Consider the following 17,949-nt stretch of genomic DNA (forward strand, 5'->3'; position numbering starts at 1 on the left):
CACGGTGGATTTAAAGGATGCGTATCTACATATTCCTATCCACAAGGAACATCATCGGTTCCTAAGGTTTGCATTCCTGGACAAACATTACCAGTTTGTGGCGCTTCCTTTCGGATTAGCCACTGCTCCAAGGATTTTCACAAAGGTACTAGGGTCCCTTCTAGCTGTGCTAAGACCAAGGGGCATTGCAGTAGTACCTTACCTGGACGACATTCTGATTCAAGCGTCGTCCCTCCCTCGAGCAAAGGCTCACACGGACATCGTCCTGGCCTTTCTCAGATCGCACGGCTGGAAAGTGAACGTGGAAAAGAGTTCTCTATCCCCGTCAACAAGGGTTCCCTTCTTGGGAACAATTATAGACTCCTCAGAAATGAGGATTTTTCTAACAGAGGCCAGAAAGACAAAGCTCCTGGACTCTTGTCGAATACTTCATTCCGTTCCTCTTCCTTCCGTAGCTCAGTGCATGGAAGTGATCGGGTTGATGGTAGCGGCAATGGACATAGTTCCTTTTGCGCGCATTCATCTAAGACCGTTACAACTGTGCATGCTCAGTCAGTGGAATGGGGACTATACAGACTTGTCTCCAAAGATACAAGTAAATCAGAGGACCAGAGACTCACTCCGTTGGTGGCTGTCCCTGGACAACCTGTCACGAGGGATGACATTCCACAGACCAGAGTGGGTCATTGTCACGACCGACGCCAGTCTGATGGGCTGGGGCGCGGTCTGGGGATCCCTGAAAGCTCAGGGTCTTTGGTCTCGGGAAGAATCTCTTCTACCGATAAATATTCTGGAACTGAGAGCGATATTCAATGCTCTCAAGGCTTGGCCTCAGCTAGCGAGGACCAAGTTCATACGGTTTCAATCAGACAACATGACGACTGTTGCGTATATCAACCATCAGGGGGGAACAAGGAGTTCCCTAGCGATGGAAGAAGTGACCAAGATCATTCTATGGGCGGAGTCTCACTCCTGCCACCTGTCTGCTATCCACATCCCGGGAGTGGAAAATTGGGAAGCGGATTTTCTGAGTCGTCAGACATTGCATCCGGGGGAGTGGGAACTCCATCCGGAAACCTTTGCCCAAGTCACTCAACTTTGGGGCATTCCAGACATGGATCTGATGGCCTCTCGTCAGAACTTCAAAGTTCCTTGCTACGGGTCCAGATCCAGGGATCCCAAGGCGGCTCTAGTGGATGCACTAGTAGCACCTTGGACCTTCAAACTAGCTTATGTGTTCCCGCCGTTTCCTCTCATCCCCAGGCTGGTAGCCAGGATCAATCAGGAGAGGGCGTCGGTGATCTTGATAGCTCCTGCGTGGCCACGCAGGACTTGGTATGCAGATCTGGTGAATATGTCATCGGCTCCACCTTGGAAGCTACCTTTGAGACGAGACCTTCTTGTTCAGGGTCCGTTCGAACATCCGAATCTGGTTTCACTCCAGCTGACTGCTTGGAGATTGAACGCTTGATTTTATCGAAGCGAGGTTTCTCAGATTCTGTTATCGATACTCTTGTTCAGGCCAGAAAGCCTGTAACTAGAAAGATTTACCATAAAATTTGGAAAAAATATATCTGTTGGTGTGAATCTAAAGGATTCCCTTGGGACAAGGTTAAGATTCCTAGGATTCTATCCTTCCTTCAAGAAGGATTGGAAAAAGGATTATCGGCAAGTTCCCTGAAGGGACAGATTTCTGCCTTGTCGGTGTTACTTCACAAAAAACTGGCAGCTGTGCCAGATGTTCAAGCCTTTGTTCAGGCTCTGGTTAGAATCAAGCCTGTTTACAAACCTTTGACTCCTCCTTGGAGTCTCAATTTAGTTCTTTCAGTTCTTCAGGGGGTTCCGTTTGAACCCTTACATTCCGTTGATATTAAGTTATTATCTTGGAAAGTTTTGTTTTTAGTTGCAATTTCTTCTGCTAGAAGAGTTTCAGAATTATCTGCTCTGCAGTGTTCTCCTCCTTATCTGGTGTTCCATGCAGATAAGGTGGTTTTACGTACTAAACCTGGTTTTCTTCCAAAAGTTGTTTCTAACAAAAACATTAACCAGGAGATTATCGTACCTTCTCTGTGTCCGAAACCAGTTTCAAAGAAGGAACGCTTGTTGCACAATTTGGATGTTGTTCGCGCTCTAAAATTCTATTTAGATGCTACAAAGGATTTTAGACAAACATCTTCCCTGTTTGTTGTTTATTCAGGTAAAAGGAGAGGTCAAAAAGCAACTTCTACCTCTCTCTCTTTTTGGATTAAAAGCATCATCAGATTGGCTTACGAGACTGCCGGACGGCAGCCTCCCGAAAGAATCACGGCTCATTCCACTAGGGCTGTGGCTTCCACATGGGCCTTCAAGAACGAGGCTTCTGTTGATCAGATATGTAGGGCAGCGACTTGGTCTTCACTGCACACTTTTACCAAATTTTACAAGTTTGATACTTTTGCTTCTTCCGAGGCTATTTTTGGGAGAAAGGTTTTGCAAGCCGTGGTGCCTTCCATTTAGGTGACCTGATTTGCTCCCTCCCTTCATCCGTGTCCTAAAGCTTTGGTATTGGTTCCCACAAGTAAGGATGACGCCGTGGACCGGACACACCTATGTTGGAGAAAACAGAATTTATGTTTACCTGATAAATTTCTTTCTCCAACGGTGTGTCCGGTCCACGGCCCGCCCTGGTTTTTTAATCAGGTCTGATAATTTATTTTCTTTAACTACAGTCACCACGGTACCATATGGTTTCTCCTATGCTATTATTCCTCCTTAACGTCGGTCGAATGACTGGGGTAGGCGGAGCCTAGGAGGGATCATGTGACCAGCTTTGCTGGGCTCTTTGCCATTTCCTGTTGGGGAAGAGAATATCCCACAAGTAAGGATGACGCCGTGGACCGGACACACCGTTGGAGAAAGAAATTTATCAGGTAAACATAAATTCTGTTTTTCTAGATCTATGTTGACCTGAACCTTAAAAATACTGATGAAATGGAAACCCTATATAACTAACATTTTCTCACGTTCATTTTTCTTTAATTTGATTTTAGTTAAGACAATTTTCAACCCGGCTCCAGCCATTGCTGATTTAGATGGACAATTTTACACTTACTCCGACATCTTCTGCTGCAACGAAAGTGAGGTAACAACTTGTGATTGCTGTCTGTTAGTATATGGCAAAGATGGTCTATAACAGAAAAGTTTATTATTTTAGTAAATGGTGCATAAGATATTTTGACATAAGCACAACATTATCAAAATACATCTCTAAGAAAACTGCAGAACACATAACATTGGCTGATGGGGTCAAATAATTAATTTGTGGAAGCAAAAATATCCTGCACAGCTAAAACGTTAAAGGGACGTAAGAGATCACAAAGAAAATGATGCGCTAATGTTTATTATTGCACTGTTGCATGCACATAGCTGTGTTTAACCCCTGCAAGAAAACATGGCAGTGGTTGCAACTGTAGCTTAAACACATAGTTTAATCAGCTGAAGAGCAACAATGAAATACTGGGAGCTAGCAAAACATGTAGTGAGCCAGTAGCAAGATGTATATGTGTGTAGCCACCAATCACCAGATAGCTACATATGCTTTTCAACAAAAGACACCAAGAGAATCAAGTAAATTGAAACATCTCTTAAAATTGCACACTCTATCTGAATCATGAAAGTTTAAAGGGACATTCCAGCCAAAATTGCAATCCACATGGGTGCATTTCAGTTTTGAATAGAACCATTTTTGTAATATACATGTATTAGCAAAAATGCTTCTAATAAAAGTATTAGCTGTTTCAAAAGTGAATTTAAGTATTCACTGTGCACCAGCATTTTAAACACAGCACTTGCTCAGAGAGCCTAAGGTGCTAGTACAATCTGTTAATAACCTAATATGATAATTGCTAGTATAATAAAAGCCCCAGGGGGAACTTCCGGGCAGCAGCCATCTTCGGTTGCATATTTTGAGCATGTGAGATAATTCTTTAAAAATCTGCTGTATTGGGAATCAACCAGGATCTGAACCTCCAGAACCTAACTTATAGAAGAAGTCTGCTTTGATTGAGGCCTTTACCGTGTAACCACGCAGCCCTAATATACCGGGAACTATCTTGAGGCCTTCGCCTCCACCAACCCTCCAGCAGGTGACTGGGAATCCCTTGTGTAACTCAGTCTTAAGTGTAGGCTGCAATTAAATCTCCTGACCAAACATGGAAGAGATCTATCTAGTAATACAAAATTGGATGAATGATTTTGAGCATGCGATGTGTGACAAATTTGACCACCTTCTATATTGCATGGAACGCACTCAGAGGAAGGAGGTATCTAAGTTTCGCAAAGGGACTAATACAGAATTTGTGAAACCAAAAGCTATGCAATTAAGTGAGACTCAACTCTCAGATGTTTGTGCACAGTCATATACTTGCTCTCTTTGCATACTATTTACCACCCGGAAGCAGCCTCTTTTAGACCAGTGTGCTTTTTCACAGAGGAAAACTTTCCTGTAGTATATCAGTCTGATCCCGCCAAATAAGGTCAGTCCAGCCCCGAAATACCAGGCAATTCTCCTCTGAACAAGGAACATGACAACCCCAGACAATCGTTTCGGCCTCCTATGGGCCTCGTCAGTGAGGTAAAGCCATATTCTTCTAAGCACACTGAGCAAGGAGTCTCTACCTCCTACTCCGGACCTTACCCGGAGATGTGCGGCCGACTACCTTGTGGGGGAACAGCAAGATGTGTATACCGCAGTGCAACCAGCGATGAGTCTGCTTACTAAGATATGTGGACAATTGGGAAAGGCCCCTGTATGTGTAGCTGGGTCTTATCAATGCCCGGAATCATCTAAAACCCCTTTGAACCAACGTAGAGTGCTGGTATTGAATACTCCATATTTGAGCAGAGGTGGAGCTGTACTACCGATCTGTGTGCCTGGAGCGGTCTGGGACGTTCAGTGTCTGCAGTTTGCCATGCGTTCCTTGCTCAGAATGGAACTTTTGGGGCTGGATACGCAAGCTGAGCAATATGATCGCCTTGAAGTCTCTGAACTCTGTCTAGGTACCGACATTCCTGTTCCCATTGATGCCCGGGCTGGCATTGGATAGACTTGAGTGTCCGCTTTGATTAGACTTGGGACTGCACTGCTATTTTATCCCTGCACTGCTATTTTATCCCTGCATTGCTATTTTATCCCTGATGTACCTATATATGAATGATGACCTCCGGGTCTGATAAATCATCTCAAGGGACATCTCAAGGGACATATGATGCTGGCTTACAGTTGCCAAGATGACATGTAGCTGTTCAATAGTCTCATTTTAAAACCTTATGCGACATATTTTATGTTTTATGGTTGATTATTATGATGAGGTAAATGTAAATTGTTCCCCATTACCTTGTTACTGTCCCTGTGATATATATTATTGTCTCAGCAACTGTGAATAGTACTGTGTTATAACCTCTCGCATCCCACACATATATAAGCACAGATTATAGCTTTGTTGTGTAATATACCTTAGAAGTGTACTTCAGGTTGCGGCACTGGATGAGTTAGCTATGTTCCATCATATGCTATACATAAGACCTCTCGTTTACACTTGCTTATTACTGCTGTTGGTATTCAAGCAATCCTTTACACTATAATGGTGCTGTGATTCTAGAAGTTTATAAGCACATGGGTTAGCCTTCACTCACTGAGTGCTACACACTTTCAGAGACAATAAAATTTCAAGTACAGCTCTCTGTAGCTTATATACTATGTTCAAGACGAAAAATGAGTCGTATAAGTGACCAACTAGATACCTTCACAGGGTTTTTACAATATTTACTAAGGTCCAAAGTGGCCTTTGTGAGCTCGATAGATACTTATCCTTACTCTAGCAAACATACATAGTGTTTGCAATACTTACAGAGGCCCAAAAGCGGTCTGTGAGAATTAAATGGATCAGAATCGCTTTACAGTTTCTAATGACGTCAATAGACCGCTAACAGTTTTGGAAAGGTTTGTCCTGTGACAATTGTAGTAGTTATCAGTTCATATTATATATTTATTATTTTAAAGGCCCAAACGTGGTCTCCTAGATCACCCAACTTTACTGAGCCATAATTCCTATACCTGATATTTCCATATGGGGAGTTTTATGGTCTTATACCTTTTAACATAAATATTATCCACTTTATTTTATATAACAGCAGGTATTTGGGGGTTCTAATTAATTACTTTTGCTTCTGTATACGTATAAGGGTCTAGGGACTTATTGTTTCTTATGTATTTGCTGTGTGCCATTCATTAGACCAGATAACCAGCTTGCTACCATGGTTTGTTCTGTTTTTTTAATTTATTTACCTGTGTTGTTATATGCACTTAGAAGTCTAGGGTCCAAGAGTGGCCCTAGCAACTTAAGTATATCTCCACCATAAGACTCCCTATCTTAGGGTTATTTGTGAGCAAGTATGTCAGAGTTTATTAGATCTCCGAAACCCTATAAATATACCATTTAGTATAGAATTATGTAAATCAGTCTTTGTTTGAGTATGGCACATCACACCTAACATTATAGTCCTATGATATTGTATGCTACAGACTTTAAAAAGCAATATTTATTAGTTTGACATATCATCCCAAAGGCCCAAAAGTGGCCTTATACTTCATCCAACATAGTCTTGTAAAAATCTTCCTAGTTCAGTTGCCCTCCTTTGGACTTTGAGTTTCCTGGACCCACTCGTGGCCCTGGCTGACATGGGAGGGGCAACCGAATTGGACAGGTCCAAAAGTGACCTGTCTTCCCCTAAAAACCCTCAGCTTAGAGAGTTTAATCAAGGTCCAAAAGAAGCCTATGCTGTTCTTGAGGGATAAACTGAGGGAAGTGTAGTGGTTTGCTCCCCAAATATTTTCTGATTGTTTCCTTTGTTGTAATTTGACAAATGAATGTGTTTTCTTTCATGTAATTAACAAGAGTCCATGAGCTAGTGACGTATGGGATATACATTCCTACCAGGAGGGGCAAAGTTTCCCAAACCTTAAAATGCCTATAAATACACCCCTCACCACACCCACAAATCAGTTTTTACAAACTTTGCCTCCAAGGGAGGTGGTGAAGTAAGTTTGTGCTAGATTCTACGTTGATATGCGCTCCGCAGCAAGTTGGAGCCCGGTTTTCCTCTCAGCGTGCAGTGAATGTCAGAGGGATGTGAAGAGAGTATTGCCTATTGAATGCAGTGATCTCCTTCTACGGGGTCTATTTCATAAGGTTCTCTGTTATCGGTCGTAGAGATTCATCTCTTACCTCCCTTTTCGGATCGACGATATACTCTTATATTTACCATTACCTCTACTGATTCTCGTTTCAGTACTGGTTTGGCTTTCTACAAACATGTAGATGAGTGTCCTGGGGTAAGTAAGTCTTATTTTCTGTGACACTCTAAGCTATGGTTGGGCACTTTATTTATAAAGTTCTAAATATATGTATTCAAACATTTATTTGCCTTGACTCAGAATGTTCAACTTTCCTTATTTTCAGACAGTCAGTTTCATATTTGGGATTATGCATTGAATTATCATATTTTTCTTACCTCAAAAATTTGACTTTTTTCCCTGTGGGCTGTTAGGCTCGCGGGGGCTGAAAATGCTTCATTTTATTGCGTCATTCTTGGCGCGGACTTTTTTGGCGCAAAAATTCTTTTCCGTTTCCGGCGTCATACGTGTCGCCGGAAGTTACGTCATTTTTTGACGTTATTTTGCGCCAAAAATGTCGGCGTTCCGGATGTGGCGTCATTTTTGGCGCCAAAAGCATTTAGGCGCCAAATAATGTGGGCGTCTTATTTGGCGCTAAAAAATATGGGCGTCGCTTTTGTCTCCACATTATTTCAGTCTCATTTTTCATTTGCTTCTGGTTGCTAGAAGCTTGATATTTGGCATTCTTTCCCATTCCTGAAACTGTCTTATAAGGAATTTGATCTATTTTGCTTTATATGTTGTTTTTTCTCTTACATATTGCAAGATGTCTCACGTTGCATCTGAGCCAGAAGATACTACAGGAAAATCACTGCCTGCTGGATCTACCAAAGCTAAGTGTATCTGCTGTAAATTTTTGGTAGCTATTCCTCCAGCTGTTGTTTGTAATAATTGTCATGACAAACTTGTTAAAGCAGATAATATTTCCTTTAGTAATGTACCATTGCCTGTTGCAGTTCCCTCAACATCTAAGGTGCAGAATGTTCCTGATAACATAAGAGATTTTGTTTCTGAAATCCATAAAGAAGGCTTTGTCTGTTATTCCTCCTTCTAGTAAACGTAAAAAGTCTTTTAAATCTTCTCTCTCTACAGATGAATTTTTAAATGAACACCATCATTCTGATTCTTTGGACTCTTCTGGTTCAGAGGATTCTATCTCAGAGATTGATGCTGATAAATCTTCATATTTATTTAAGATGGAATTTATTCGCTCTTTACTTAAAGAAGTACTAATTGCTTTAGAAATAGAGGATTCTAGTCCTCTTGATACTAATTCTATACGTTTGGATAAGGTTTTTAAAGCTCCTGCGGTTATTCCAGAAGTTTTTCCTGTTCCTAATGCTATTTCTGCAGTGATTTCCAAAGAATGGGATAAATTGGGTAATTCATTTACTCCTTCTAAACGTTTTAAGCAATTATATCCTGTTCCGCCTGACAGGTTAGAATTTTGGGACAAAATCCCTAAAGTTGATGGGGCTATTTCTACCCTTGCTAAACGTACTACCATTCCTACGTCAGATGGTACCTCGTTTAAGGATCCTTTAGATAGAAAAATTGAATCCTTTCTAAGAAAAGCTTATCTGTGTTCAGGTAATCTTCTTAGACCTGCTATATCATTGGCTGATGTTGCTGCAGCTTCAACTTTTTGGTTGGAAACCCTAGCGCAACAAGTAGCAAATCGTGATTTTCATGATATTATTATTCTTCTTCAGCATGCTAATAATTTTATCTGTGATGCCATTTTTGATATTATTAGAGTTGATGTTAGGTTTATGTCTCTAGCTATCTTAGCCAGAAGAGCTTTATGGCTTAAGACTTGGAATGCTGATATGGCTTCTAAATCAACTCTACTTTCCATTTCTTTCCAGGGAAACAAATTATTTGGTTCTCAGTTGGATTCTATTATTTCAACTGTTACTGGTGGGAAAGGAACTTTTTTACCACAGGATAAAAAATCTAAAGGTAAAAACAGGGCTAACAATCGTTTTCGTTCCTTTCGTTTCAACAAAGAACAAAAGCCTGATCCTTCGTCCTCAGGAGCAGTTTCAGTTTGGAAACCATCTCCAGTCTGGAATAAATCCAAGCCTGCTAGAAAGGCAAAGCCTGCTTCTAAGTTCACATGAAGGTACGGCCCTCATTCCAGTTCAGCTGGTAGGGGGCAGGTTACGTTTTTTCAAAGAAATTTGGATCAATTCTGTTCACAATCTTTGGATTCAGAGCATTGTTTCAGAAGGGTACAGAATTGGTTTCAAGATGAGACCTCCTGCAAAGAGATTTTTTCTTTCCCGTGTCCCAGTAAATCCAGTGAAAGCTCAAGCATTTCTGAATTGTGTTTCAGATCTAGAGTTGGCTGGAGTAATTATGCCAGTTCCAGTTCCGGAACAGGGGATGGGGTTTTATTCAAATCTCTTCATTGTACCAAAGAAGGAGAATTCCTTCAGACCAGTTCTGGATCTAAAATTATTGAGTCGTTATGTAAGGATACCAACGTTCAAGATGGTAACTGTAAGGACTATATTGCCTTTTGTTCAGCAAGGGAATTATATGTCCACAATAGATTTACAGGATGCATATCTGCATATTCCGATTCATCCAGATCATTTTCAGTTCCTGAGATTCTCTTTTCTAGACAAGCATTACCAATTTGTGGCTCTACCGTTTGGCCTTGCTACAGCTCCAAGAATTTTCACAAAGATTCTCGGTGCCCTTCTGTCTGTAATCAGAGAACAGGGTATTGTGGTATTTCCTTATTTGGACGATATCTTGGTACTTGCTCAGTCTTTACATTTAGCAGAGTCTCATACGAATCGACTTGTGTTGTTTCTTCAAGATCATGGTTGGAGGATCAATTTACCAAAAAGTTCTTTGATTCCTCAAACAAGGGTAACCTTTCTGGGTTTCCAGATAGATTCAGTGTCCATGACTCTGTCTTTAACAGACAAGAGACGTCTAAAATTGATTACAGCTTGTCGAAACCTTCAGTCACAATCATTCCCTTCGGTAGCCTTATGCATGGAAATTCTAGGTCTTATGACTGCTGCATCGGACGCGATCCCCTTTGCTCGTTTTCACATGCGACCTCTTCAGCTCTGTATGCTGAACCAGTGGTGCAGGGATTACACGAAGATATCTCAATTAATATCTTTAAAACCGATTGTTCGACACTCTCTAACGTGGTGGACAGATCACCATCGTTTAATTCAGGGGGCTTCTTTTGTTCTTCCGACCTGGACTGTAATTTCAACAGATGCAAGTCTCACAGGTTGGGGAGCTGTGTGGGGATCTCTGACGGCACAGGGAGTTTGGGAATCTCAGGAGGTGAGATTACCGATCAATATTTTGGAACTCCGTGCAATTTTCAGAGCTCTTCAGTTTTGGCCTCTTCTGAAGAGAGAATCGTTCATTTGTTTTCAGACAGACAATGTCACAACTGTGGCATACATCAATCATCAAGGAGGAACTCACAGTCCTCTGGCTATGAAAGAAGTATCTCGAATTTTGGTTTGGGCGGAATCCAGCTCCTGTCTAATCTCTGCGGTTCATATCCCAGGTGTAGACAATTGGGAAGCGGATTATCTCAGTCGCCAAACGTTGCATCCGGGCGAATGGTCTCTTCACCCAGAGGTATTTCTTCAGATTGTTCAAATGTGGGGGCTTCCAGAGATAGATCTGATGGCCTCTCATCTAAACAAGAAACTTCCCAGGTATCTGTCCAGATCCCGGGATCCTCAGGCGGAGGCAGTGGATGCATTATCACTTCCTTGGAAGTATCATCCTGCCTATATCTTTCCGCCTCTAGTTCTTCTTCCAAGAGTAATCTCCAAGATTCTGAGGGAATGCTCGTTTGTTCTGCTAATAGCTCCGGCATGGCCTCACAGGTTTTGGTATGCGGATCTTGTCCGGATGGCATCTTGCCAACCATGGACTCTTCCGTTAAGACCAGACCTTCTGTCGCAAGGTCCTTTTTTCCATCCGGATCTGAAATCGTTAAATTTAAAGGTATGGAGATTGAACGCTTGATTCTTAGTCAAAGAGGTTTCTCTGACTCTGTGATTGATACTATGTTACAGGCTCGTAAATCTGTATCTAGAGAGATATATTATAGAGTCTGGAAGACTTATATTTCTTGGTGTCTTACTCATCATTTTTCTTGGTATTCTTTTAGAATTCCGAGAATATTACAATTTCTTCAGGATGGTTTAGATAAGGGTTTGTCCGCAAGTTCCTTGAAAGGACAAATCTCTGCTCTTTCTGTTCTTTTTCACAGAAAGATTGCTATTCTTCCTGATATTCATTGTTTTGTACAAGCTTTGGTTCGTATAAAACCTGTCATTAAATCAATTTCTCCTCCATGGAGTTTGAATTTGGTTCTGGGAGCTCTTCAAGCTCCTCCGTTTGAACCTATGCATTCATTGGACATTAAATTGCTTTCTTGGAAAGTTTTGTTCCTTTTGGCCATCTCTTCTGCCAGAAGAGTTTCTGAATTATCTGCTCTTTCTTGTGAGTCTCCTTTTCTGATTTTTTTTTCAGGATAAGGCGGTGTTGCGAACTTCTTTTGAATTTTTACCTAAGGTTGTGAATTCCAACAACATTAGTAGATCAATCGTGGTTCCTTCATTATGTCCTAATCCTAAGAATTCTAAGGAGAAATCGTTACATTCTTTGGATGTTGTTAGAGCTTTGAAATATTATGTTGAAGCTACTAAATCTTTCCGAAAGACTTCTAGTCTATTTGTCATCTTTTCTGGTTCTAGAAAAGGCCAGAAAGCTTCTGCCATTTCTTTGGCATCCTGGTTGAAATCTTTAATTCATCTTGCCTATGTTAAATCGGGTAAGACTCCGCCTCAGAGGATTACAGCTCATTCTACTAGGTCAGTTTCTACTTCCTGGGCGTTTAGGAATGAAGCTTCAGTTGATCAGATTTGCAAAGCAGCGACTTGGTCCTCTTTGCATACTTTTACTAAATTCTACCATTTTGATGTATTCTCTTCTTCTGAAGCAGTTTTTGGTAGAAAGGTACTTCAGGCAGTGGTTTCGGTTTGAATCTTCTGCTTATGTTTTTCATTAAACTTTATTTTGGGTGTGGATTATTATTTTCAGCAGGAATTGGCTGTCTTTATTTTATCCCTCCCTCTCTAGTGACTCTTGTGTGGAAAGATCCACATCTTGGGTATTCATTATCCCATACGTCACTAGCTCATGGACTCTTGTTAATTACATGAAAGAAAACATAATTTATGTAAGAACTTACCTGATAAATTCATTTCTTTCATATTAACAAGAGTCCATGAGGCCCACCCTTTTTTGTGGTGGTTATGATTTTTTTGTATAAAGCACAATTATTCCAATTCCTTATTTTATATGCTTCGCACTTTTTTCTTATCACCCCACTTCTTGGCTATTCGTTAAACTGATTTGTGGGTGTGGTGAGGGGTGTATTTATAGGCATTTTAAGGTTTGGGAAACTTTGCCCCTCCTGGTAGGAATGTATATCCCATACGTCACTAGCTCATGGACTCTTGTTAATATGAAAGAAATGAATTTATCAGGTAAGTTCTTACATAAATTATGTTTTTTTTGCCATATGTATTTTATGTGCCAAATGAGCAAACTGAATGTTTACCCTCAATTAAAAAACTATTTTAAAAAAGCCCCACTGGTGCTCTGAGCAGTTGCAGTATTTAAAATGCTGGTGCACTGAGAATCTCTAGCTATGCTTCACGTGCAGAGAAAAATGCTTACACTAAAACAGTGATAACTTTTACTAGAAGCATTTTTACCAATACATGTATATTGCAAATATGTTTCTAATCAAATATGTAATTCATCTATGTGCATTTACATTTTGACCAGAATATCTCTTTAAATTTGACTTTACTGTCCCTTTAATTTGGAGGTCACTTATTACAAACAGGGTACTATTCTGATTCTAGAACAAAAAAGGAGAGATGCACTTCTGTGTATTACAAATAGCACTTGTATGACTCTTCCTACACAGTAGCACTTGATACCTGCTGCTTTTGTGATTCCCCACAACCCCAGTACAAGCATCTAGCCATGCTCCAGGGAACTATAGGAATTAAAGTAGATTGGCTTCACATCTAAAGGAAGCAGTCCATAATTGTTTAACACTGTGTATGCCTCATTGCAGTGCTGTGGGGTAAATGACCTGTGGCTACTTAAAGAGACAGTCTAGTCAAAATTACTGTAAACGTTCATGATTCAGATAGGGTATGTAATTTTAAACAACTTTCCAATTTACTTTTATTATCAAATTTGCTTTGTTCTCTTGGTAATCTTTGTTGAAAGCTAAACCTTGGTAGGCTCATGTGCTCATTTCTAAGCCCTTGAAGACTTTTATTTCAGTGCATTTTGACAGGGTTTTTTTTACAGCTAGACAGTGCTAGTTCATGTGTTCCATATAGATAACATTGTACTAATTTCCGTGGAGTTACCTATGAGTCAGCACTGATTGGCTAAAATGCATGTCTGTCAAAAGAACTGAGATATGGAGGCAGTCTGCAGACGCTTAGATACAAAGTAATCACAGAGGTAAAAAGTATATCATAACTGTGTTGGTTATGCAAGACTGGGGAATGGGTAATAAAGGGATCATCTATCTTTTTAAACAATAAAAATTTGGGAGTTGACTGTCACTTTAAGGTAAACTCAAACATGAGAACTGCCCAAGAACATAGGCTTCTCCGCCCCTTTGCAACAGATCTCCTCTCCCTAGTCAGCTAATTCTGATGTAAATGTTTCTGGGTCAGTGTGTAAATATATTTATTTTTATATAGAAGTATATAAGTTCATTTTGATCAATAGAATTTACAAAAGATTTTTCACCTATAAAATAATAATAATATAGATCAGATTTGTAAGGTTCAGCACCTGTCATACAGAAGACTTATTAGGATGTGTGGTTGTACCTGCTAGGAAGATATATTTTGTCTGGACGTTTTGTGTTGATCATGCTGGGATTCAGCTTTGTGTTGTTTGTTTTTTTTAAGGCAGAAATCCTGACTGGCATTCCAGTTAACAGCCCGACTGCTGCGGGTAATGCAGGGTCAGTGCTGCTGAACAGAGGGTGTAAGCTTGTCATTGTCACACTAGGAGCAGAAGGCTGTGTGATCCTGTCACAGGAAGACCGCACCCCCAAACACATACCTGCAAAGAAAGTCACAGCGGTGGATACCACGGTATGCATAGACATTCAGACAGATAGATAGAGCTTTGTCCTTTTGAGTAAATGTTTATGTACTGGAGTGGGCACTACATTTAAATTTTGTGTGTCAACTTTTGTGTCATTTTATGTAAAAAAACAAATAAACTATTTTACAAGTTTTACTGAACAAAAACAGTGAGGGAGCAGGGAAAATGTGTAATTGCACTTCTGTAGTATTAAGATTACTTTTAAAAATCCATAGAGTGCTAAGAGGGGTAAAATCTAATTTGGTAATAAACACGATTTGCCTAAAAATGAAAAAAAAATAGCTGACTGCCAAAATGTTCTTTCATGATTTGGATTATTTTGCATTTTGTGTGCCTTGTGTTCCCATATTTAGAGGAGAGGGGCCTGTACTGTCCTTTAGGGCTGAAATACTTCTGGATATTTCTCCTATTAGTTGACTCATCTATACTTAGAAAGGGATATTATTAAAATGTGGTCAATCTCAAGCCAATGATGAGGATTGCCGATCCTAATGTAGACAATTCAAAGCCAACTACACAGTACTATAAAGCTGGACAGCGTCATCATCCGTGGATAAAGTAATAAATGTGCTGACCTTTTTACCATAAATAAGTGATCTAGAGATATTTGATGCATCTCTTAATCCTGAACATGCAGTAAGAAAATACAGTATATTTTATGGCAATGGATGTGGGAACAGTAGCTTGCTCTATGGGATGATAATCAATGCTGCCTCTATAGCACATATGAGCATTTTACAAAGGAGAACCCGGGTTCCATTCTAGCCCTGAAATACCAGGCAATTGTCTGAATGAAGGATTTGTACACTTATCCTCAGACACATCAGTAGCGGTGAGCTATACCCCTTCAAAGCAAAGTAGGCTACGGGTCCTCCTCTGAATCATTTGCATAGAAAACAAGAAAGAAGTACTCAACTGGAAGCAGATATTGCTATATATAAGATGATGGCAACCCATGGTTCAGTCTCTTTTAGCTCCCTTGTGTATATTACAAAGGAAATCTATCAGCCTGGTCAAATGCAGAAGGACTGTCCATCCCTAAATATTTTCCCAATTGAGTTTTTCGTCTTTGTTGATTTGGATTTTAAATTACTATAATTAGGGACATAATTGTTAGAATTTCATGTTGCTATCCAATACTTTCTATCTAACTACTTTAATATGTAGTACTTATATAAGTATCTTATGTTTTAAATTAGCATATTTTAGCTAAGGTTGGCTTAATCACCTAAATCATTATCTAGGATATACTGGCAATTTCAGAGAGCTGAGAGACAGAGGGGAGAGTGAAGTATAGGGTAGTAACACATATACTCTCAGTGAAGAATTCACAATCCTGCCACAGGTGTTGCGGGTTCCAGTCCCATAGCCTCCTCCTGCTGGGTCGTTGACATACTCCACACATAGATTCTTTTATGTGACGTACACAGCACTGGATGGGCTCTCTACAGGAAGCTGTCTTTTCTGAAGCCAATATGCATGGTAGAGTGGGTGCATCTGAATGTTATACATTCCATTCACGCTACCATGCTGTACAGTTATCTGCTTGTTACCCAGTGGAACAACCTGCCTTGCTTTTTAGCTTAAACCCTTTATATTTTTACAGAAGAAACAAGTTTGTCCATTATTTTAACAAGCCATAGAAACAAAGGTGAGTTGGCACCTGATTAACCCACATTCCTACAACCCATAATCTCTTTTCTGACACTAGCTAAGTTTCAATGATTTGTGGACTCTGGACCTTGCACTGAAGATTCAGTGTACGGCGGCGACCGTATAAAGAGGATGCTCCGCGCTGGATGTCTTCAGGATGGACCTGCTCTGCGCCGCCAGGATCAAGATAGAAGATGCCGTCTGGATGAAGATTGAACAGGCCTCCTGGATGAAGACTTCTCGCAGCTTGGATGAGGACTTCTCCGCCGGGATGAAGATCGTTCAAGTGGGACTTCAAAAACTGTAAGTGAATCGTCTTGGGGTTAGTGTTAGGTTTTTTGGGTGGGTTTTATTTTTAGATTAGGGTTTAGGCAGTAAAAGAGCTAAATGCCCTTCTAAGGGCAATGCCCATCCAAATGCCCTTTTCAGGGCAATGGGTAGCTTAGGTTTTTTATATAGGTTTTTTTTGTTTTGTGTGTTTGGGGGGGGGGGGGGGGGTTTGTAATGTTAGTGGGTATTTGTATTTTTTTTTTTTCTTCAGAAAAAGAGCTGATATCTGTAGGGCAATGACATACAAAAGGCCCTTTTAAGGGCCATTGATCATTTATTCTAGATAAGGTTTTTTATTTTGTTTTTTTAATGGGTATTAGAATAGGAATAATTTTTATTATTTTTGATAATTTGTTTGTTATTTTGTGTAATGTATTTTTTTAGGGGGTGTTTGTTTTTTTTTGTAGGAAAAGAGCTATTTCTCCAACATAGGTGTGTCCGGTCCACGGCGTCATCCTTACTTGTGGGATATTCTCTTCCCCAACAGGAAATGGCAAAGAGCCCAGCAAAGCTGGTCACATGATCCCTCCTAGGCTCCGCCTTCCCCAGTCATTCTCTTTGCCGTTGTACAGGCAACATCTCCACGGAGATGGCTTAGAGTTTTTTAGTGTTTAACTGTAGTTTTTATTATTCAATCAAGAGTTTGTTATTTTAAAATAGTGCTGGTATGTACTATTTACTCTGAAACAGAAAAGAGATGAAGATTTCTGTTTGTAAGAGGAAAATGATTTTAGCAACCGTTACTAAAATCGATGGCTGTTTCCACACAGGACTGTTGAGAGGAATTAACTTCAGTTGGGGGAACAGTGAGCAGACTTTTGCTGCTTGAGGTATGACACATTCTAACAAGACGATGTAATGCTGGAAGCTGTCATTTTCCCTATGGGATCCGGTAAGCCATTTTTATTACAGAAAGAAAAAAAGGGCTTCACAAGGGCTTTTTAAGACTGTAGACATTTTCTGGGCTAAATCGATTTATATATAAACATATTTTATACTCCATAGCCTTGAGGAATTATTTTAATCTTGGGAATTTTGTAAAATAACCGGCAGGCACTGTATTGGACACCTTATTCTCTAGGGGCTTTCCCTAATCATAGGCAGAGTCTCATTTTCGCGCCTGTATTGCGCACTTGTTTTTGAGAAGCATGACATGCAGATGCATGTGTGAGGAGCTCTGATACATAGAAAAGACTTTCTGAAGGCGTCATTTGGTATCGTATTCCCCTTTGGGCTTGGTTGGGTCTCAGCAAAGCAGATACCAGGGACTGTAAAGGGGTTAAATATAAAAACGGCTCCGGTTCCGTTATTTTAAGGGTTAAAGCTTCCAAATTTGGTGTACAATACTTTTAAGGCTTTAAGACACTGTGGTGAAATTTTGGTGAATTTTGAACAATTCCTTCATACTTTTTCGCAATTGCAGTAATAAAGTGTGTTCAGTTTAAAATTTAAAGTGACAGTAACGGTTTATTTTAAAACGTTTTTTGTACTTTATCAAGTTTTTGCCTGTTTAACATGTCTGAACTACCAGATAGACTGTG

General features: G+C 40.2%; 1 protein-coding gene across 2 annotated transcripts in view; it reads left to right on the plus strand.

Moving 5' to 3' along the window:
- The window catches only part of RBKS (ribokinase), a 463,219-nt gene that overhangs the window by 269,029 nt on the left and 176,241 nt on the right, over window positions 1–17,949 (plus strand). For both annotated transcript variants that reach the window (XM_053712653.1, XM_053712654.1), the window contains exons 7-8: window positions 3,030–3,121; window positions 14,224–14,412. In XM_053712653.1, coding sequence (XP_053568628.1) covers window positions 3,030–3,121; window positions 14,224–14,412 — 281 coding nt within the window. The remainder of the gene's footprint in view (window positions 1–3,029; window positions 3,122–14,223; window positions 14,413–17,949) is intronic.

This window comes from Bombina bombina, chromosome 4 (assembly GCF_027579735.1).
Source record: "Bombina bombina isolate aBomBom1 chromosome 4, aBomBom1.pri, whole genome shotgun sequence".
NCBI classification, from domain to species: domain Eukaryota; kingdom Metazoa; phylum Chordata; class Amphibia; order Anura; family Bombinatoridae; genus Bombina; species Bombina bombina.